Below are 22,703 nucleotides of genomic sequence, written 5' to 3' on the forward strand. Positions count from 1 at the left end.
CTCCGATAAAAAACTTAGAAGAGGAAATTGCTGATTATGAAGTATGATTAAATAATCATTACATAACATCACTTTGCAGTCCTTATTCCCAAATATATTTACTAAGCACCAATCCGGGGTATTAGAGATTAAACAGGAGGGGGGCTGTTAAACCTACAGCTCTTGGAACGCTCCTCTATAAAATGAGGTGCTCTTGGCTGGGAAGATGTTTTGACTACATATCCAAAACTCGGCATAATTCTGAATTTCAGTAATTGTAACATCACTGTAATTTCATTTGCTCTACTCCTTCAGCTCTGAAAGGAAATGCTGAAGAATGCAGGTTGAATGGAAGTAATCTAAGAGCTGTATTTACATTACTAAATATGTTTATCTCTTAGTTCTGGAATTCGCCTTTTTATGAAAGCGGAGATGTAATTTCAAGTAGCGGTAATTATGTTCTGCGTGACTGTACTGGCATGAAACCAGCTCCTTTGGCACAAGGGTACACAATCTTTACCAGCAACACATCAATTCTGCAGTACTTGTCGCTCATCATTTATTCTGTGCATATCCCATTGAAATGTACAATTAAAACTGCATAAACAACACACAGTGGGGAAGGAGGTTTTGACATATTTCATTTTATGTGAAATACAATCTGGTTTAATATTGTATTAAAATACAAATCACAGACAGATGGAAGGCTGTAAGGAACAAATTGCTCAATGGCTAGCTGACTCTTCCGTATACGATTCTATTTGGGGATGGCGATGCCTTTTACAACAATGGATTTAAAACATAAATACATACAAAAAGGTCACGGAATTGCGCACAACAACTGTGTGTTTTGTGGTGACTGCACTCATCTATAGTTAAATAAAGAGTTAAATATATTAATAATAGCAATGGGACCTAAAATTTCGGATTGCCGCATTGAGATTTGGGAAGGAATATTCTCCCTGACATGGAGCAAATGGTGCCAGCCTCATGGGATTTTTTTTGCCTTCTCACGGGGTAGGGTTATAGGATGGAACTGTGTCTTCATCCAACCTCATTTACTATATAAACAACTACAGGGGTGTTCACAGAAGACGTATTTTATACAGTCATATACCAGCTATACCACCATAATGACCAAATGTCTGGATATTATCCAGTATAACAATGATAATGGAATTCTTAGTACTTGAATCACCCTATATACTTTATATGATCAGCAAAAAAACCAAACAGAAGTCAACTTTGGGAAGTTAAGTAAAAATTAGACATTTAAAGATAAGGCTTTATCACTATGTCATATCTGATTTGATATCTCACTGGACTATAGGATCAAGTTCTCTTCTGCTGTTTTCAGTCACATAATTATTATAGCTAATAGTATGTCTACATCTAGCCATTTGAGTGAAGATGTATGCTTTTTACTTCGTTTCCATAATCTCTACTTGACTGTGCTTTATTAGGGTATGTTTACACAGCAGAAAATGAAGAGGAATTCCTCTTCATTTTCCGTTGCCGGCATTTTCGCCGCAGTCTAGCTACAACGGGATGCAGATACAGTGCATTTCATCGCGCCATCTTGCTACTGATTAGGCCCGGATGAATGGGGAGTCTGAAGCTGCAGAATCCACGGCAAGATAGAGAAGGATGCTTCTTTTTTCCGCATCCTGTCGCGATCTCTGCCTCCTATTGAAAACAATGGGAGGCGGATTCAAGGAGGAATCTGCTCTGGATTCTCGGGGATGAAATCTGCCCCAAAATCTGGGGCAAATTTCTACGTGTGAACACAGTGTTATACAGTCTTACAGGTTATACTTACATTTCAAATTGTTGTGTTACAATAGTAACATACACCTTAAATCCTGTATAGTAAAATAATATGAAAACAATTGTGAGCATTATCATGTTAAAACCCAATAAACCAATGTAATTCTAGGATATAGTTAGACCTGTCTGCTGAACACAGCTAAATGTTCACATTCACTATTATCTGCTGTATAATTGTCACCTTATTTTGTTTTTTTATTTTACACTAAGGCCGGTCAGTATATAGTTCCCTTCTTACCTTCTATCTAAATACAATGCAAGTGTTTCGAAGAGAAAAGACATTGATTTCTCTATGTAGTAAAGGTGCAATTGAAATCATTACATACAATTATGACAACTACTTTCATTCACTCTTCTGAATGCTAAAGCTAGTGGATGTAATAGCTGTAGTATTTATCTCAGGCTTTTGTTGTGCACTTTTATGCTTGAATTCTATAGTTAAAGGGAACCTGTCACATGGAAAACGCAGTCCAATCTGCAGGCAGCATGTTATAGAGCAGGAAGAGCTGAGCAGATTGATATATAGTTCTGTTATAAAAACCTCAGTATAACTTGTCAATTATTCATAACTGCTTATTCGGACCTTACATGTCTAATATCTGGTCCTATTGGTGATTGACAGCTAATGGACAACCCATTAGACTTCTAAGAATGTGCAGAAACAGAAAAAAAATAAATGACAAGTCATACTGGTGCTTTTATAACAAAACTCGGACATGACGGACTTTGTGTCCAGTTAAAAAAATAAACGGTTTTGCCGCAGAGAGGCAGAAGACGCACACCTGCGGTCACTTTGCAAACCCATTCAAGTGAATGGGTTTGAAAATTGACCGCCGGGTTTCCGACCCCTGTCCAATTTCTTGGGGCAGAAGATGGAAAGCCGCTGGAATGACTAAAGCAGGTGTGAACCCACCCTAAGCTTCTAAAGAGATGTTATAACTGTTGCTCATTTGTATAGATATAGTAGTTAAAAAAAAACATTAAATTTAACATGGGTGATGATTTTGATGAGTAAGCTATGGAACCCTCCTCCATTTATCAGTATGTAAACATGTTACCAAAACCTAAGCCAATATCATTGACATAAGATCCAAGTTCATTATGCTGAAAACAACATTAACTTGCTTAGAGAAGCCATGTGATATAAAACATAACAGAGTTATAGGATTTGGCCATCATCAGTATATGGTCTCATCAAAGATATGGAACACAATTAATAACAATAGTATTAGTCAGACATCATTGTTCCCTTGGGAATATTCTTGTTGAAGTCCAATACTACATTGTCAGTAACTGGCATTTCATTACAATTGTATAATGTTGAATTGGCTGCTTGCAAGCCTCAAGAGATTCAGGAATCAAGAGCTAAGAAATGGATAAAATGCCTACAATGAGGTTCTACAGAGTATATTGCTTATTGATTCTGTATGTAAATGGTGGTTACATAAAGGGATAATACAAGGAAGTTACTAAAAAATAACATTTAACTTTAAAGGGAAGAGGGGTTCAGAGTTATTTTTTTACTATGTAAAGGGTATGGCGAGGGGAACAATAACATTAAAAAAATCACTTTCCCCAGACCTCAGTGTCCAGCAGTGGCCAGTCTTCTGTTCACAGACGCCCAGGCGCCCCAGCAATGACATCCCTAGCAGTGACCTCACAGGAGTCACGTATGTGTCCCTCAACGGCCATCATAAAAACACCCCTTTAATACACAAAGGGCATAAAATTTTTATTTTGTTCCACCATTTTACTCAACCTACCAACCTACCAATTAGTAAGACTAGCTAAACCAACTATATCCTATATTCCTTTCTAAGGTAAAATTCCTTTGTAGATTAAAATTTCAGGTATACATTTTAACTATTAACTTTAATATTCACAAAAACTTTAGGTGCGAACATATTATATTTTGACTGTGATTTCTGTTTCTCATACATCTCAAGATCTGTTCTACAAATCAAGAACCAAGAAACTCACATGACTGGCAGAAGAAAAGACCATCATTGTTTTCCTATACGTTGTATTGTTTTTGGTTTGGGATTTACTCTTGTGGCTGGTTTATGTTTAGACTAGGAAGAGTTCAATTCATTCACTGTTACTGATCTTTCCACAACCCTGACTTGTTTCATGCTACTACCACTTTTTCTGTGAAAAAATACTTTGTTACTCCATATCCTTTCCCCTAGTTTTCTAGTTTGCTCCTTCAACTTTGGAAAGTTTCCAAAACAGCATTAAAATACTGTAAGCAGGAATTAGAGATTTGCTTCCTAGATCCTGATCTAAGGAACTGGAACCTCTAGCTGTTCATTATATGGTGATGGAAAAAAAAAACTCTGTTAAATCTCCGCAGAAAGGTTTGACAGATTTTTGAGATTGCACTGGGGTGCCTAGGACCTACCAGTACGATTTATTCTTAACCCCACTATACATCTACAGGGAATTATTACTTCTGTTCACTAATTCTTAAAATGGCCCTGACACACATTTCTTCCAGCAGTAGCTTGCTGTCTGTTTCTTACCATGGGAGGTTTATTTTCTGGGGTCCCTTTCAGTGGGCTTCTGATTGGCTCTTGTCTTTAATAGGGCCTTTTTACCTATCAGTGAGCTGGGGCTACATGCTGCAGGATTCAGACAGTAGAAAGATGTTTCAAGATGAATGGCTATTGGGGCCCTCACAGTAATATAAGAAGACAGAGCCTAGGGAGGGAGAATACTGACTGGTCAGCCTCTGCACCAGGATGTCTCCTCAGCCACTCAATGCTGCCTAAATTGTTAAATAATCTACCTGGTTTATTATACAGTATGGATGCTTAGACTGGTTGAGACGCTGTAATTTTCCTATCTCTGTACAGTGAAAGATCAGCCTAGTTCAGGGGCCAGACCAAGCCTGTGGGATAGTAATTTTAGTGAAATAATTGGGATGTATGTATGATTTCCATGCAAGCTTTGCGCTAAAACAGAACAAGTGAAAAAAATTTAGGTATAAAACATAGCATAAGTATTGAATGCAGATCACAATTATTAGTCAAACTACTCATTGTATGTTGCTACCTTAACAGTAAAACAGAGATGCCACATAAAAGACCTCTGTGTAGCCTTAAGGTTATACAAAGCTTCAAACCTATATACTTGTGCACAAAAGAACATCCAAATTTATACAATAAAGCACACCTAGCTTTCTACAGGGCTATTATATTGGTGTTTCAGCTTACATATGACAGCCATTTACTAAGATTCTGTTCTATATTCTGTACTTTCAGTTAGTACATATGATTCCTTAATCATGTGGCTCTTCGGACGTCCTGAAGACTGATCACTAATGGTAAACTGTGATGGTGCATGAGCCTAGAATAGGGTGCGATTCCAGTACCAGTATTTGGTACTGAATACTGCTATACCAGATATCTTGTCCGATCATGACATTTTACACATATGAGCTCCAGAGTGTAGCTACCAGGCCCTGGACCCAGAAGAGGCCCCAATGGTTCTGCTGCCATATAAAATATACCACTATTTTAAAAGACATAAGGGAGGTAGCGACCCCATAACAGATTTTGCATTGGGGTTTTGGAGCATTAAATTACGCCTCTGTGTGAGCTGATGATCAGAGGTGTAAAATTAAACTACTGGGCCCCAATGCAAAATCTGTACCAGGATTATTATTATAATTATAGTGTGTAGTTTACAGTAATAGTAATAATAATAGTAACAATAATATGTATTCCTATATAGTGGCAACATATTGTGCAGCACTTTGCAAATCGCAGAATACATGTACAGGCAAAGTTAAGTCATTACAGAGTCCACAGGATAAGTCATCAGCATCTTGAAATAGTATGGAAATATCCTTTAATAGAAAAAAAACATGTATCGACACAGGCAGGGGTCTTTCTCAAGTGTAGAATGCCCGTTTTGCAAAAATTGTCAATGGTTAGAAGCATTCACCTGTGTACTGTATACATTTTTGAATACAGATAGCTTTAAGAATGACAGGAGACGACATGGTGTAACTGTATTCAGAAACCATGGAATGAAAAAACATTAATGACAGCTGAAAAACCTCTTGCAATGAAAGACTACAAGAAGAACAAGTGATGCGGCCAGAAACAAATTCCATCTATATTTGGTTTAGACTAAGGCACAGGAATCTTCTTCGAGTTCACTTTGCGCTTTCATCAAATAGTTTATACCACATGGAATATGGGTCAGGGAAAAGAATACGACAAATGATAATATTGGAATAATAAGTACTGTAAAATCCTTTGAAGCTGGGAAGTTTTCTCATCATGTATTACAAGTTGATATTTGGGGTGTGCTGCAGTTTTTAGCATACCCAAGTGACACTAAGGCAAACAGTCTTACAAATTAGAAGGAAAAGTTTTACCTCAGCAAACATTTTAGAAACTGGCAAGATACATTGGAAGGATGGACCCAGAAGATGAAAGGAAGCGGCAATAGTAGTAAAGTAAGCAGCGTCATCTGAATGGATGGACAGAGCTGTCTGTAGACACTGATGAGTAGACACACAAAGCTTATAGGGACACTTTGTTTTTACCTGAGCAGACTTTCCAGTCTGAGAGCAAACGCCTAGTTCATGGTTCAGACTTCTGGCTGGAATGATCATATTCAATAGGAGACAGTGGACTTTTTTATATATATATTTTTGCTTATATTTTAATACTGTAGTATTACCGTAGACAAATTGGAAATGTTATTGTTACATAGCTGTCAGTTGAATTTAGCCTAAGGTCCCAATCACACAGCAGAAATCTGCCGCTGATTTAACTGCAGATTCCGTTCCAAAACCAGTGGCAGATTCCGCCTTTGATTCTATGTCCTATTGTTTCAAAAACAAGAATGAATGAAGTGTCCTGCTCAATTCAGTCTCAGAATTCACGGCACAAAACTCCTTGCTGATTTACACCTATCTGAAAAGCAGCATTGCAATCTGATGTTGAAAAGACAAAAATCAGGTTCTCCAGCATGCCTTAATAAAATGTAACTTTTACTTCACATGTTTTTTAAAAAAGTATACACAAAAATGGATATATGACTAAGGGATTACATTCTTCGTCCCGAAACGCGTAAGATCCTGTTTTTTCCTGTATTTATGTCAGATCCATTTTTGGGTATACTTTTTAAAAAATATGTGAAGTAAAAGTTACATTTTATTAAGGCACGCTGGAGAACCTGATTTTTGTCTTTTCAACACTACTCTAGACTTCGTACTACAGTCCGGAGTCCTCTCCGAGTAGTCGACTGCTCATGCTTGTTCTAGTCTTACGATTAGGGTTGAGCGATCGTGTTCGGAAAAAATCGGATTCTGATCGGCGATCGAGAAAAATTCACGATCGCGATCGGAATCCCGAACATGATCTTTATAGGTGGGATCAAGATCAGTGATCATTTCCAACAATGCTTTGCTAGCTAGTCTCCCATTCATTCTAATGGGAGATTAGCTAACATCTCTAGTAGCTACTTACCTGAAGAGATGGCTGGTCCGGTGCCCGGTCTTCTCTTCTTCTTCACCTCGCTCTCCCCTGCCTCCCAGGTTAGGAGAGTGTGGGCGGGTTAGGAGAGTGTGGGCGGGTACTGGGAGGGGAGACGTCACAGCTCCCCGCCTTGTTCCCACCACACACACTCCTAAGCTACAAGCCCCACCTTCCTAGCTCTTTAAACACTAACCTGGGAGGCAGGGGCAGCGAGGAAAAGAAGACCGAGAACACTAAGCACCGGACAAGCCATCTCTTCAGGTAAGTGGACACCAGGGGGACTAAGTAGCCAGAGGGTTAAAAAAAAATCCTCTGGCTACTTAGTGATTAAAAAAATTCACTACACATTCACTCGTGGATTCTAACAATTAAAACGTTCCGATCTCCGATTAGTAAAAAAATTCCCATTGACTTGCATTGGGATCGGAATTGGGATCGAGATCGGGTTCGAATGAAAAATGATCGGAAATTGGATTTCAAAATCGATCCTGAAAAGTCAAGATCGGCTCAACCCTACTTACGAGATATACATATTTTTGTAGTTGAGCTGCACTATTTTTGTTTTATTGAAATCTGATGTTCTGCATTGGCATTCTACCACAGGGAGCTAGGGGCTGGAAAAAGAAGAGGGGTCCGTAACGGATGTCACCCTTAAATTCCTCTTAATTTATGGATGTCTAAATGGGGGCCTAAGAGTGTTGGTAAAAGGTGTTCTACTTACTTTTTCAGTGAACCAAAATACTGGCACCTAACTGAAGTCTGCACACCATCACTTTATAGAATGGTCAAGAGAAGTTATTTGTAAGGTGAGGGAGTTTCTGGACATACATCTGACAAATACATTCCATAAAGAACCAACCAGCACTTGTAAGATACAATTAAAGGTTATAGCTGAATATACATTAATTACTCAGATGAACTGTGTCTTGTGTTTGGTTAGTTGCACTTCACTGCTCATGTCTTAAGCCACTTGAGCTTTGATATTATTAATCACATCCGTATGTTATTTGGGAATAATTAATCTATTTTTGTTAGGATCCCTAGCATGACAATTCCTGACTTTGTAAGTGCCATATTTAATAATATTACACTCCTCTTATATAATGAAATATAATATAGATCGTACACTATAGAATAAAGAATACAATATATCACAGTTCGTGTCAACACAAGGGAAATAAAACAAAATATATTGCCACACACAGTATGTTACACAAGCTGCTATAATTTATGTTTTGATAAATGGTGCCATATGCTTGAGCACAGATTAGTTTTACATTCAGGACATCTTAATGAATGATCCTATTAATACTTTAATGAAAACAAAACTCCATACAATTACTCCAGCTATACCTAAACTAAATCCCACTAAACATGTTTAACTCTGATTCAGATATAATATATCTGAGAAAAAAAAATAAAGCTTAATCTACATATAGGTATAATTTTGTGTCCATTGTACTAATATTATTGCATTTCCATAGGCAACAACCACTATAGCAGAGATTACAGTGAGGTTGTCGCACAGATTTCACCTTAAAAGTAGTTCAACTATATAGTAGATAAATAGATCACGTAAACTCAATAGTTGCACTGGTTGAACCTGGCCAAGGACAACATCTTTAAGGATTTTGTATGTTTCCTTCAGGCACTCTGGTTTCCTCCCACACTCTAAAGACATACTAATAGGGAATTTATTTTGTGAAGACAATAAGGGACATTGACTGACAATTTGTTTGAAGGACTCTGAAATATAATAAGCAAGCAAAATAAATCAAAAAATAAATAGGGATCTAAGTTTTACCTTAAATTCTTTTTCAATATTTGCAAGTTTGGCTAATTCATTGCTCAGCTCCAAGGCTGTGTGAACAGGATCCTCACTGGAAAGAGAGAGATAAGCAGGGCTGGCCAATCCCTTGTAGGCATTTATCCTAGATCTTGAGTGGCTGAATGAGTCATGCTTTTGCTTTTCCATGCAGTCATTGCATTTGCAGAAATAATCATGTGGTCGTTCTATCTTTGCACCTTTTATCAATAGCATGTGCACAACCTCATATTTTTGGCAGTGTGCGGCAAGGATGATAGGTGTGATATCTGGGGAGAATCTAGTACCATCTTCATCATAGGAATAAAAATCATCATCTTGTAGTTCCTGCTCACACGGGCTTAGAGTTAGTCTTTTGCTTGCTGCAAAAGCAGAATGATTTAAGATGGCTTCGACTATCCTAACGTATCCTTTGCTAATAGCAAGAAGCAAAGCATCTCCAATTCGTGCCAAGTTCTCCTTCTTAAGCAAAAGTTCAGTCACTTCTAAATGTTCATTCCCTACTGCCAACTGTAGTGCATTTTGTCCCATATAATCCACACAGTTGACATTTAATGTTTTTGACTCCTCCAGCATCTTTCTCACCACAGGAATGTTCCCATATTCTGCAGCATCCAAGAAACGTTCCTCCTCTGCAGTCAGGTTTGGTCCTCGATTGTTAAACATAAAGGCAGGGCCACGGACAGCCTGTCTCCTTCCCTTTTCTCTTATCATGGTTACTCTTCTCATGGATGGGCTCCCTTCACCTGCTCTGAAGAAGAAAGAGACACAATCCATAAATAGTCACCCCTTAGAAATATTACAATGATTGTATTAACTAATATACTAAAGAACTCCTTAAGACATATATGAATATTATCTTATCACTTAGATTCTGTAGTGGAAAATGGCCATAAAAATGCAGTTTGTATACCCTCAGGTCGTACTCTTAGTTTCTAACATTCTAGACTTTAGAGCATCACATCCAGGTTATTGCTCCTAAGACAAACATAAAACCTTCAAATGTATGTAGAAATCCTGGGGCCCCATAGCAAATGTCAATAGAAAATTGTCCTCCCCCCTTCCAAAAAATATCAGCCTAAAAAGGGTCAGTGGTTATGCAAATAAAACTATTTCTCTTCATAATCTTAAAGGGATTCTACCATTAAACTCACATTTTTTCTCATTCACACGTAAGAATAGCCTTAAGAAAGGCTATTCTTCTTCTTCCTTTAGATGTCTTCTCCGTGCAGCCGTTCGGTAGAAATCCCGGTTTTCGTCTGTATGCGAATGAGTTCTCTCGCAGCACTGGGGGCGGGACCCAGCGCTCAAACAGCACTGGGGGCGTCCCCAATGCTGTGAGAGAACTCTCCAGCGCCGCCTCCATCTTCTTCAGGAACAGCCTCTTCACTCGTCTTCTTCTGGCGCAGGCTTCAAACTTCTAAGCCTCAGGCCTTGGACAGAACCGACTGCGCATGCCCACAGGCCACAAGAAAATGGCCGCTTACTTACTGTGTAAGTGGCCATTTTTCTTGTGGCCGCAGGCATGCGCAGTCTGCTCTGCCCGAGGCTTAGAAGTTTGAATCCAGCTCCAGAAGAAGACGCACAGAGAAGCCGTTCCTGAAGAAGATGGAGGCGGTGCTAGAGATTTCTCTTGCAGCATTGGGGACGCTCCCAGTGCTGTTTGAGTGCTGGGGCCCGCCCCCAGTGCTGCGAGAGAACTCATTCGCATACAGACGAAAACCGGGATTTCTACCGAACGGCAGCACGAAGAAGATATCTAAAGGTAGGAGAAGAATAGCCTTTCTTGAGGCTATTCCTACGTGTGAAAAAATGTGATTTTAATGGTAGAATCCCTTTAAGTAAATGCGTTTCAATAATAATTTTTTAAAAAACCCTCAGGAACAATTACAAAGATTGTGTTCTTAGTTCTGCTTACTAGTCTAGCTGACAGACAAAATACTGTAATCTGCAGGCCCCCTCATCCCATGGGCCCCATAACAGTTGCCTTCCATGTCTCCATGGAAATTACACGATTGGTTGTATCACAGTTAGCTACACAGAAACATGAAGACAAATGTCGCTCTGCCAGTCATAACTAATCATAATGAATGTAGCGCTATGCCGAAATCCAGCAGGGTCTGCCGATTGTGGCAACATAATCCCATTCACTAGTATTTGCACTGCTTTGCAGTAGTGCAGCCTTAGCCTTATTTATTTCAGTTTTTGTAAATTATATTTAGATCTATAAATATAAAACAGGACAAACAGAACTATTTATCCAGCTGCAAATATTGCTGCTTTTTGTGGTTATATTATTTATAATGTAGGGGAAAAATCGTTTTCAAAGACCCACAGAAAAATCAACACTTTGTGTATAAGGGGATTTGTATTCATTTGCATTAAATTTACATCTTCTTATACTATGCGACAATTCTGAATCTGACTTTTTATTCATGTCAAAACCAATGTAATCTTCGAAAAAAAATAATTAACAGAAGTGAGCAATATTTTAATTTCTTATTTGCATTCTGATGATCTTTAATATTCTTAGGATTATTTCCATGTATCAGGTGCAACCAGCTTCAGAAATAATGTGTTGAGTAACATAATAAGCAGTTACATGCAGGGCATAGCTATAGGGGGTGCAGCGTTAGCAGTCACTACCAGGTCCTAGATACAGGGGCACCCCAAAGGTCCCTCTGCCACATGAAATATATCACTATTCTAAATGGTATATATATATATATATATATATATATATATATATATATATATATATATATATATATATAGGTAGGGGCCCCGTTACAAATTCTGCATTGTGGCTTAGGAGCTTCAAGTTGTACCTCTGGTTACATAGATGGTAAAAAAAAAATAATACATAGCCATTAAAGGGGTTGTCCCATCACAAGGATCCTATCTATACTGCTAGTTTATGTGGATTTAAGACTTTTCCTAAATACATTGCTTTATCAAAACTTCTTTGTTTGGCTGCTATCTTAATTTATTCACTTCATTGTTTACACTTTGTTTTCATGACCATGGTCTGGTGCTGAGCTTATCTCCCTCAGTCCACAAGTGACTTAGCTCCCTTCTCTCAGGGGAGGAGGGAGGGGCTGAGTGCTCAGAGAAGCTCTGAGCTGTGTATGTCTCTGCCACAGACAAGTAACGGAGCTCCTGCTCTCAGATAGGGGATGGGGGAGGTGAGTGCTCCGGTATTTCCGAGCTGTTTTATCTCCTGCTCTTCCACTTATCAGTCGGTTTAATTGAATTTGGCTGATAAGGGCTGAGATAGGCAGTCCGGTACCTCCGTATGTATTACAAACTGACACAAATCCAGCTCTGCTACATCAGCTTCTACATCATCTTCATACTGTGGTAATGCATTTACATCCAATCCCTCATTACTGACTGCAAACATACTGCTATGAAGACAGACAGCAGAGTAAGTGAAACCCCGCCTACCAACGTGCCGAGAAAACCAGAAAGTGAAGAGAGCACACAGCCTGCAAGTGGTTGAACAGGCGAGTTGGGAATACCCCTTTAAGATCAACCTCTCCTAAATTCAGCCAGAGGGTGAAAAGCTGACCCTAGATCAAGCCACAACTTTTATTTTTGCTTTGTATCTTACTGTATTTTTGTGCAGAGTAGAAGTCAGTTCCTTGCTCTGTCAGCAATATAGTATGCATCCCATCATTCAGCTTGAAAATAAACCCTAGAAATGAGTAACTAACAGTGACGGATCTAGTTTGTCTGACACATCCATGATGATCAAAGAAGAATTTAGTGACTGGCACCAGATTATGGTCTATAGCCACAGATTTAGCCAATCATGTCATTTTGAGATACATGGGAAAGTTATGCTTCACTGTCTGTGACGTATTACTATGGAAACTTGATCTAGGAATTAGAAAGAACCCTATGGGTGATAGAAAATTTTACCACATGGCACCCAATAAGGGTGACAAGAAATAGTTGTCAAACAGCTTTCTGTAAAAAGAATTGTAAGCAAAGAAGTTAACACACAATGGAGGAAATGTATCATTCCCTCTACATCAAGTTTTCATAACTAGTTGGCATAAAGGGAAGGTGGTGGGACCCACATTAGCCGCATGACACACCACAAACCCCATTACGCACCTCACACGCCAAGTTGTATGTGGGCAGAGCGGTTCGGGGAATCTTGGCCTGACATATTTATTATGACTCGCTCAGTTTTCTGGAGTAAGCTATAACTGCCATAGATTTCCACCTAGGCACATGGGCAGCAATCTAAATCTGCACCAGTCACTTTTTTGGGTTGGACATACAGTACAGTTTAAGTCATACTGTAAAAAGCCAAATGATGGTTGTATCTAAAGCCCCCAGTCTTTAGTGCAGTATGACCCAGTGAAGCACCAAGTTTTTATATACAATATCTTCAAAAATCAACATTAAGGAGAACTGCAGTATATAGCTCCCTAAACATTACTCCAGGCATCACTTCCTGCAGAATTTTCCATTTCAGTCATCATGACAACAAACTAGCTCTCTGTTTAAGACTCTAGGTGGCATTGCCTGCAGTGGAGTGACCTTGTGAATGAAAATGGATTGAAAATGGAAAATACAAATGACAACAGCCCCTGAGGGCTTCTCCATTGCAAGTTAGTGAGAGGAAAACATTTATAGTAGGATCCTAGATAGAAGTGGACATCCCCTTTAGGAACACTACTGGCATAGTAAAATCACAGATATAGTGGCTTCTAGTTATGCAAGTCGATGTACATGTATACTTTAAAAGAAGACATATGTCCAATATTCCCTTACACACTTAGAAACATTCTTATGTTGTTTTTTTAAAGATTGAATACACAATTTCAGGCTACAATTACAATAGTAGTCACAATGAAAGAATACACTTGTTGTTTCAAAAGAGCTATTAACTTTTGAGTAGGAAGTTTTCAGCCTTAAAGAGGACCTTTCACCACCTCCATTAAGAGATGCTGCCCTACTGATTCTGACTCAATTGGATTTTTTTTTACTGTAATCCCTCAATGCTCCCCAGTGCTAGTTTTGGTGCCTGACTTTCTGTTTAGACTCTGTACTGTCAGGTAGCTAGTGTCAACCAAGAGCAAACAAGTGGTGGGATTTTGAGGTCAGGCACATTTTGAGCTCTGAGTCACGTCCCCCTGCCCACTAAAGCCTGACACTGCCCACTTGACAGTATAGAATCTAATAGCATCAGGCATCAATCTAACTGCACTGGTTGCTTAGAAATGGAGGGGGCAAGAAAAAAATACTAACTCTTCTAGAAACAGTGAGGAGGTGCCTATTTACAGATGCTGGAGTTGGATGGTAATAGATGTATTGGCTAAATCTGCCAATTTTGACAAGCATCTAATGTGTTGAGGGCTTCCTGGATTTCAACTACCCAATTCTTTAGTTCTTGTGGAGATAAGCTATTTGTGGATATGTATGGCAGTGACTTTCTCCTTTTTCCCAGGTGAATCAGGCAAGATGGCTCTTGGCCGAGCAATAGCTTTACCAAGAGCTATCTGCACACATTTGTCAATCATAACAAGTACCCAACAAGTATTGTTCATTCATTTACATATCAGCTATCAATACTAGCCCACAATCAATGATGTACAATTACTTGTTAGCAGTATGGGAGGAAGGAATCCTGAAGGAGGACATTATTTATATAGCTGTCTTGCTATTTTTTTTTTAAAAAAAACACATTTGTCACTGGCTTTTTGCTTGACCTGGCTGTGATTCCATCAACTGCAAATTAACAATGTTGACTAAATAGAGCGCTTAATGGAAAATTCGTCTTTTAAGTTAAAATTTACATAATTCAACAGCTAAAATCAATACAAAGTTTTGAGTAACTGGAAATACAATTGGAATGATTTTAAGTTACAAAGTGTCTCATCTCCATTCATGGTTATTGGTAAATCCATAGTTCATGGTGCAGATAAACAGACAATAATCTTTTTTTCTGTTAATGTACTTTCACACTACTATTATTATAATTTGTTACTCTCATCCATCTTAGAACAACGGAACGGATTATAATAGTGTATCTAACAGGAATATATAGACACAGGAACGTAGTTATATAGTTTAAATTGAAAAATAATAATTTTAGACAACTCTTTCCACCTTTTAAAGATGTTGCTTACATGACTATTTGTGATGCAGACACTGTCTACCCACCATCATGCTACATCTCCAAGCAGGTGCAGCCACCAGGTTACCCTTGCTACATGCTGTGCTTTCCTTGCTTCTCCCTTCCCATTATTTAATTGGCCAGTGTACACATTAGTAATCTTTCCCCAGTCAATCTCTGTCAGTCTGTATGCAAAAAATTCTACTTAAAGAGGACTTTTCGTCACCTGGGGCACATGCGGTTTTATATACCGCTAGAAAGCCAACAGTGCGTTGAATTCAGCACACTGTCAGCTTTCACGATCTGTGCCCCCGGTAAAGAGCTATCTGTGCCAGAACCGTAGCTCTTCTCAGTCAGAAGGGCGTTCCTGACAGTCAGTCAGGAACACCCTTCCAAACAGCAGCGCCTATAGTGCTGTACTGTGAGAGTGCTGGGGGAGGCATTTAATTTTCCTGCTGACAGACACCTTTTAAAGGGTGAACACTAAGGATGAGTTAACCGATTTGGACAGAACTGGATGCAGTCCAGATTTTTCAACCCAAACACAAAACTTGTGGGGTTTGTCACTCACGAAACTCTATTATAGTCCAGTCACAAACTCTACAGTATAATAATTGGAATCCCAGTAGAGGTGGGTAAAAATAACAAACAATTATACTCATCTTGCCCGTTTCTCCTGGATGTCCTCTGGCTTCTTCATCAGGCCTCTTCCAACTTCTGGTTGAGGTCAAGCACCCTAGGGTCACTACTGAGGCCTATGAAACTTCATGAGACTTGGTCAAAGCATTATGAAATTGGCACGCTCTATCTGACCACTGAGGCTCCAACTCAGACCTCAACAATGGCCCCAAGCATGTGACATCAGCCAGAGACCTGGAGAGGAAGCCAGAGAACTGCCAGACAACACAATGATACCCAGGACAAGTGAGGTAAGGTGAATATAATTGTTTGTTATTTTTACTCACCTCCCCTGAGCCTTCACTCTTTATATTCTGGGGTTTGAGAAGACCGCAGAGTATAATAATAGCAATTCCTATAGGTTTTGGGCTCCAAAACATTCTGTCCGTTGCACTTTTACATGTTTCCTATATTCTTCCAAGTGAATAATAAAATTCCCTAAGTAACAAAGATTATGAAAAGAATTTTCCATAAGTTACTAATATGTATATTTTCATTTTACTATGTACCAGTATTTCAATTTCAAACTTCAACTTAAAACAAGTTTTAATACATGGTATCCTGTAGCTGCATTGTCACTTACTATCTTAGCCATTGTCTTCCTGCAAACCTCCCCTCCATCTCTACCACCAGTACACTCCATCCATGTCAGTCCCTCTCTTCTCACTCCATCCATATCAGTCCCTCTCTTCTTCCTTCTCCCATGTACAGCTCTCACACACTTTTCAGTCTCTTTAATCACCCCTTTACTTCTTTTAGCAGTGAAACCAAATATAAGCGCCCACATAAATCACTGAACCACCTTCTGTCTCTGTCCATTTTACTCCTCCTAGCTGCTGGGGACATCTCTCCTAACCCCGGCCCTCCTTCCTTCGCTAACTCTTCTTCCTGCACACATAGAAGACCTACAAACCTCATCAATATTTACCATGTTCCTTCTCCTCATCTCTCCCCTGTCTCTTTTAACTGCTCTCTCTGGAACGCCCGCTCAGTGTGTAACAAACTAGAATACATTAATGACTTATTCCTTAGCAAATCCCTTGGCCTGCTCGCCCTTACTGAAACTTGGATCCAGCAGGCAGATACGGCCTCCCCTGCTGCTCTGTCTCATGGTGGCCTACAATTCTCACATACCTCTAGGCCTGACAACAGGCAGGGTGGCGGGGTAGGCTTACTTCTGTCACCACAGTGCATTTTTCAGTCCATTCCACCGATACCCTCAATCACATTCTCCTCATTTGAAGTCCATGCTATCAGACTTTTCCGCCCACTCTCCTTACGTGTAGCTGTGGTCTACCGTCCACCTGGCTCACCCTACCAATTTTTGGACCACTTTGCTTCTTGGCTTCCCCACTTTTTATCCAGTGACATAAGTACCCTCATCATGGGTGACTTTAACATCCCTATTGACACCCCTCACTCCCCAGCTGCCTCACAGTTTCTCTCATTAACCACTTCTCTTGGTCTTTCACAATGTTCTTCTCCCACTCATGTAGGTGGAAACACGATTGATCTTGTCTTCCATCGACTCCTCACAGTTTCTAAATTTACTAACTCTTCTCTGCCGCTCTCTGATCATAATGTTCTATCTCTCACCATCAGTGCTCTCTCCCCTTCACAAGATACCCCTACCCATCACACATATAGGAATTTGCGTGTTATTGACACCCAGCACCTCTCAGATACTCTACAGTCCTCTCTGTCCCCCATCTCCTCAATCTCCTGTCCCAATCTGGCCACCAGTCACTATAATGAAACCCTTAAAAATGCATTGGATGAGGTGGCTCCCCCCTCCACTCGTAAAGTCCCACATAGGAGGCAGCAACCCTGGCACACGCCACAGGCACGATTTCTTCAGCGGTTCTCTAGGTGTGCCGAACGTCTCTGGAGAAAATCACATTCACCTGCAGATTTCCTCCACTTCAAATTTATGCTTGAGTGAGTGACACAATTACAGATAGGTAAGATTTTTGGCATTATGGATGTTTTATATATTATTATACTCATGTCAGCATAACGTAGTATTTATAAAACGTATCACTTGTGAATGAGGTTGGAGCGTTTGTACCATAAGCAGCAAACTTGTCATTAATGCATTAATCAGAAGAAAGAGGAATGGGCAAGAGAGCCAGGCAAATTAGTCTTGATGTGTAGAACTGCATTGGGAGGAAAAAAAACCTGGCTATAGTAAGAAATCTGTTACATCTATACCTAAGAGAGAATGGATAATGGAAAAAGCAAATGACATGAGCGTGTTGGGAAAAGCAGTTTGAAATAGCAATCTTAACATGTTCACAGCAGAAGTTTCTTAGGCCCTTGTCACCATTTTAGAAAACACAGCCTTTTATCAAAGTCCTAAGAACAGACACACAAAGACCATTCATTTTGTTGTCCAGTAGATGGGAGACACAAAGGATTGAGATACCAAGCTAGAAATAAGAGCACAGTCATAATTGTTAGAAATCTGTAGCAGCAAGTGTTTAGTGAAGCATGCTTTGAAAAAAAAGCAGGACAAATACAATAGAAATTTGTGGCTTACAAAAGACAGTGCTCTTCACGTAGCGTACAGATTACAGAAGGCATAGCACAGCACAATAGCTGAGATGTCACAATCGATATCTGGTCACAGTTCAGAGCTTTAGCTGTTTTCAGAAACATTCTTGAATTATGATAATAACATATTGTTGTATTAAATAGTGCCAAGTATTAAAATGAATATTAGTTTTGATAGCAATTCTGTCACAGTATCATTGGATGCTCTTACTTGTGTACAGTATATCCATTTAGTAGGGAATATTCACTTAACAACTATGCAGCTGCAATTTGTGCAAAAAACAAACTACATGCATTACACCATGTTTATTAAGGGTTAAGACACAGCCATGACTTACCATAAACGCAGACTATACAGTCTAAAGATTCTCCAAATTTATCATCAGCATCAGCCTATGTGATAAATCTGGCACATTGTTAGATTGTCTAGTTTAATTCTCCTTTACAAGACCCTATGAACAACACTGTTGCAAGAACGCTTATTCCTGATCATTGCCCTCTTATGTCCACTTCCCAATATATTGTGTGTTTTATGCAGAAGAAACTGGACAACAGTGTGATTGGAGACAATTCCAATTACAGACCATTAATCCCTGAGATTATGTGGCATGGCATGGCATCGGACCCGTTACTTTCACTTATAGTGCCATTTCCAGTAGTTGAACTGTTCCACCATGGCAAGATTAAGAAAACTGTTTAGTTGCCAACACTCCCAGGTCTGCCAGTGCACTGTTTTTTTTATTAAACCCTAAATTTGGTAGAATTTAATATGAACCTAGATATTTTACCATGGTCAACAATACTATAGTATTGCAGATGAATAGTATAAACAAACAATCTGTAGATTTCTTGTTAAAGCCCTGTTATTGCGTTACTAGAAAAGTCCCCTCCATAGATTCCATAAAAAAAATATGGCTTCACATTGAGTTGAACTAGGAGGGGGGAAGCAGGGGTGAACCTGCCTCTTTCGCCGCCCGAGGCGAACGACAGAAAGCCGCCCCCACGGGAGGAGGCGTGGTGGAGCGAATGGGGTGGGGCGAAGTGAAGGGGGCGCGGATTAGCGGCGTTCGCAGGCAGAGAGCAGGCAGAGAGAGGACCTGCTCTCTGCCTGACAGTGAGGGGAGGCCGCTGGAGCAGCGCTGCTCCAGCGGCCTCCCCAATCCACCACTCGGTGCTAAACCAGTCCAGGACAGCTTGTCCTGGACTGGCATAGGTAAGCAAAAATGCCGCCCTCGCTGGGGCCCTGGCATAGTGCCGCCTGAAGCAGTCGCTTCAGGTCGCCTCATGGGAGGTGCGGCACTGGGGGGAAGGGTTGTTTTTCCTCACAGCATGTCTGCAAATTGATTTCTCTGTGCAATGAAATGAACATTCTGTACATCTCATATCTTAAGATGTAATAAATGTCTTTTATGTACTTCTACTTCTGATTGTTTGGGTTATTACAGATGGGAGCTTTCCTGACTGTGCTCATAGATTTCTCTTTTCCTGTGTCAGGAGTCATTTTAGCTGCATCATGTTTGCATGTATTTACCCTGCATTTATAGGTGAGTGTTTGTGGATCTCCTATAGTATGGTCACTTGGACTTTTCTTAGCTATTTGTTTGCTACTGTATAGTTATTTCTAGCACAGTTTACATGTAAATAAACCAGCAGTAGTTATAGTGGATAAGGGAGGGAGTACACTGCTCTGTATTGTCGACACCCACAGCCTCATAGACATATGGAAATTGTGCTGCAGCCATAAGGATATTAGCAGCACAGAAACTGATAGGGCACCATATATGAAGGCTTATATCATCATAGAACAGGCTGCAATGCAAGAACCTAAAGATATTTCATCTTTTCATGAAAACTCAAAATTTCTCTAATTTACCTATAAAATTGGTAAACAAGCAAACAGTTAGGTATCCCCATGTCTAAAAATACTCTTAGGGTCCATTCACACGGAGTAACGCGAGACGTTTTTTGTGCTTATTTTGTGCTTATTTTTACGGCCGTAAAAAGACGTTTACATTGAGTTCTATAGTAAAATACGCCTGTATTTTTACGTCCGTAATTTTACGTCCGTGGACCCTTACTGTTAAAATATACATGCTTGAATAGCCATTGTGTCACCACTCTGCTTTCCAAATAAAAATGAAATAAAACGTAATACTTACTTTTTTTCAACTGTATTAAAACATAATAAAAGCTATATAAATTTGCATCACCGTGATAATACTGACCCAAAGAATAAAGGTAGCATGTACTATTTACTGCATAGTAAATGCCATAAAGACAAAACCTGTAAAAATGAGGAAGAACTAGCATATTTTTCAGATTATAAAATGCACTTTTTTACTACCTGTAAGCCCACCGCAAGTCCCCACCGGCCCCATACCTTTCTTGTTGCAGGACAGCTCTCTGTTCCTGTGACAGCTGTAGGCTCCCAGGTCTGTTGTAGGAATATTACTATTGTGAATGGTTTATGGCCAGCCTCACAAGTAATGTACAGAATCTCTCATAGACTGCAGTACAGTTGTATTGCAGTCTAAGGGACATGCAATCAAATGATTGCAAGTTATAGCCCCCATAAGGGGGAGCTAATTAAATAGTGAGAAAAAAAAATGGTATGAGGAAGGCAGAGATTAAAAAAGAAAAAGAAAATACAAATAGGAAAATGGCTAGGTAGTAAAGTGAAAAGATCAGCTGACAATCGAGCAAATGCTGTTTTGGCAGCAAATTGAATTTTTAATACAGCATAAAACATGCATGATCGTGAGTAGCATATTTCCCTATGCAAAGAGAGGAGGTGCTACTCCCAATAATGTACATGAAATGGCCCACCATTGTTTATTGTCAATGGCAGCTTATTATATACCATTTTCCGCTTTAATGGCATACTAATAAGCACTGATTTACTTCCTATTTTTAGCTGATCAGAACATGTTGGTGAGAGATGAACTCCCATGTAAAGAGGCGTATAGTTTGCACTGTCTACAGCTAAATGAATATGATTGTTTGCATGTACTCCAACCGTGATAAAATGGAATGGACGGCACATGGGAGACATCTATGCCTGTGCCTCCATGGACCCATTCACTCCATCTAGGAATCCAGGGACTCAAGATGGAGAGGTATAGGACCTTCTGAGATTTTTCCCCATGCTAACTGCTGCATACACAGGCCAGTAATATTATAAGGGTTCTATATGGAGCGATAGAGCACACTGACAAAACCCATGGTTGTGAGCATAGAGCCTAAATCTTAGATACAATTAGTAAATCTGCATTTATATACATATACAATATTAATGTAATCTTTTCCATTTACCAGCAGGTGGTCAGGGAAAAGCTACAGTGAATAATTTAACATGGGCATAACTACCAAGATAGCAGACAAAGCAGCTGTTACGCAGCCCAACAACTAATGGGTAAACCTGAAACCTAGGGTGCAATTGCTAAAAATTCTGGATATTACAAGATGAAAGTGAACATGCCTCCATTACTTTATTGGGACATCATTACAATTAATTTCATCATACGCTGTAATGTCACAGACATCATTTTGTGTGTGTGTGTGTGAGTTTGTGTTTGTGTGTGTGTTAGTTAATCTTGTGCCATGAGTCAAAGTAGGCATTACCCCAGTACAGTGACATCACTGTGTCTATTATCTTTGTACCGTGACATCAGTGTGTAAAGTCTTCCTGTACAGTGACTTATACATGACTTACACATGAGCACAGATGATATTTCTTGCTTATTTTGGGTATTGGAGAATTACAAATAGCAGCTAGGACTAGTGTATAGAGCAGCCAGTTGCCAGCGAGAACCACCGAGAAAGCAACTTAGAAAGGCACCCAAAACAGCAACAAGAAGATGTCACAGTCTCAGCATAAGCAGGTCAAACAGCGGATGTCAATTCAAGAGACAGACCCTGTAGACAGTAGAATGGTAAAATAATAATCTTGTATCAATAGACAAAGCACATTAGATAAATCAGTGAGGCACAGGGGGCACATTATAGCAAGAATATGCTAGAAAGGTAAGCTATTGGGGAATAAGACATAATCTTATAAACAGTCTCAAAAGGTATATTAAGCCACAATGCATTTTCTAAATCACATCCTGCGAAGCTGTATTTGGTGTGTATAATACACAAGAGCAACAGACTTGGCTTGGTACCACACACAGCACCCAAAGACTGATGTTAGCACCTCAAATTCTATTTTTAC

At 39.5% G+C, this 22,703-nt stretch overlaps 1 protein-coding gene across 5 annotated transcripts in view; it reads right to left on the minus strand.

Moving 5' to 3' along the window:
• TRPC3 (transient receptor potential cation channel subfamily C member 3) overlaps positions 1-22,703 on the minus strand; it is a 356,160-nt gene that overhangs the window by 291,065 nt on the left and 42,392 nt on the right. For 4 of the 5 annotated variants that reach the window (XR_012717460.1, XM_075287062.1, XM_075287081.1 and 1 more), the window contains exon 2: positions 9,106-9,877. Coding sequence is in view for 4 of the 5 variants with exons in the window: in XM_075287062.1 (XP_075143163.1) it covers positions 9,106-9,877 (772 nt within the window). In the remaining variant the exon portion in view is untranslated. The remainder of the gene's footprint in view (positions 1-9,105; positions 9,878-22,703) is intronic. The other variant, XM_075287073.1, reaches the window with a different exon arrangement.

The sequence above is a fragment of the Leptodactylus fuscus genome, chromosome 1, assembly GCF_031893055.1.
Source record: "Leptodactylus fuscus isolate aLepFus1 chromosome 1, aLepFus1.hap2, whole genome shotgun sequence".
Taxonomy (NCBI): Eukaryota; Metazoa; Chordata; class Amphibia; order Anura; family Leptodactylidae; genus Leptodactylus; species Leptodactylus fuscus.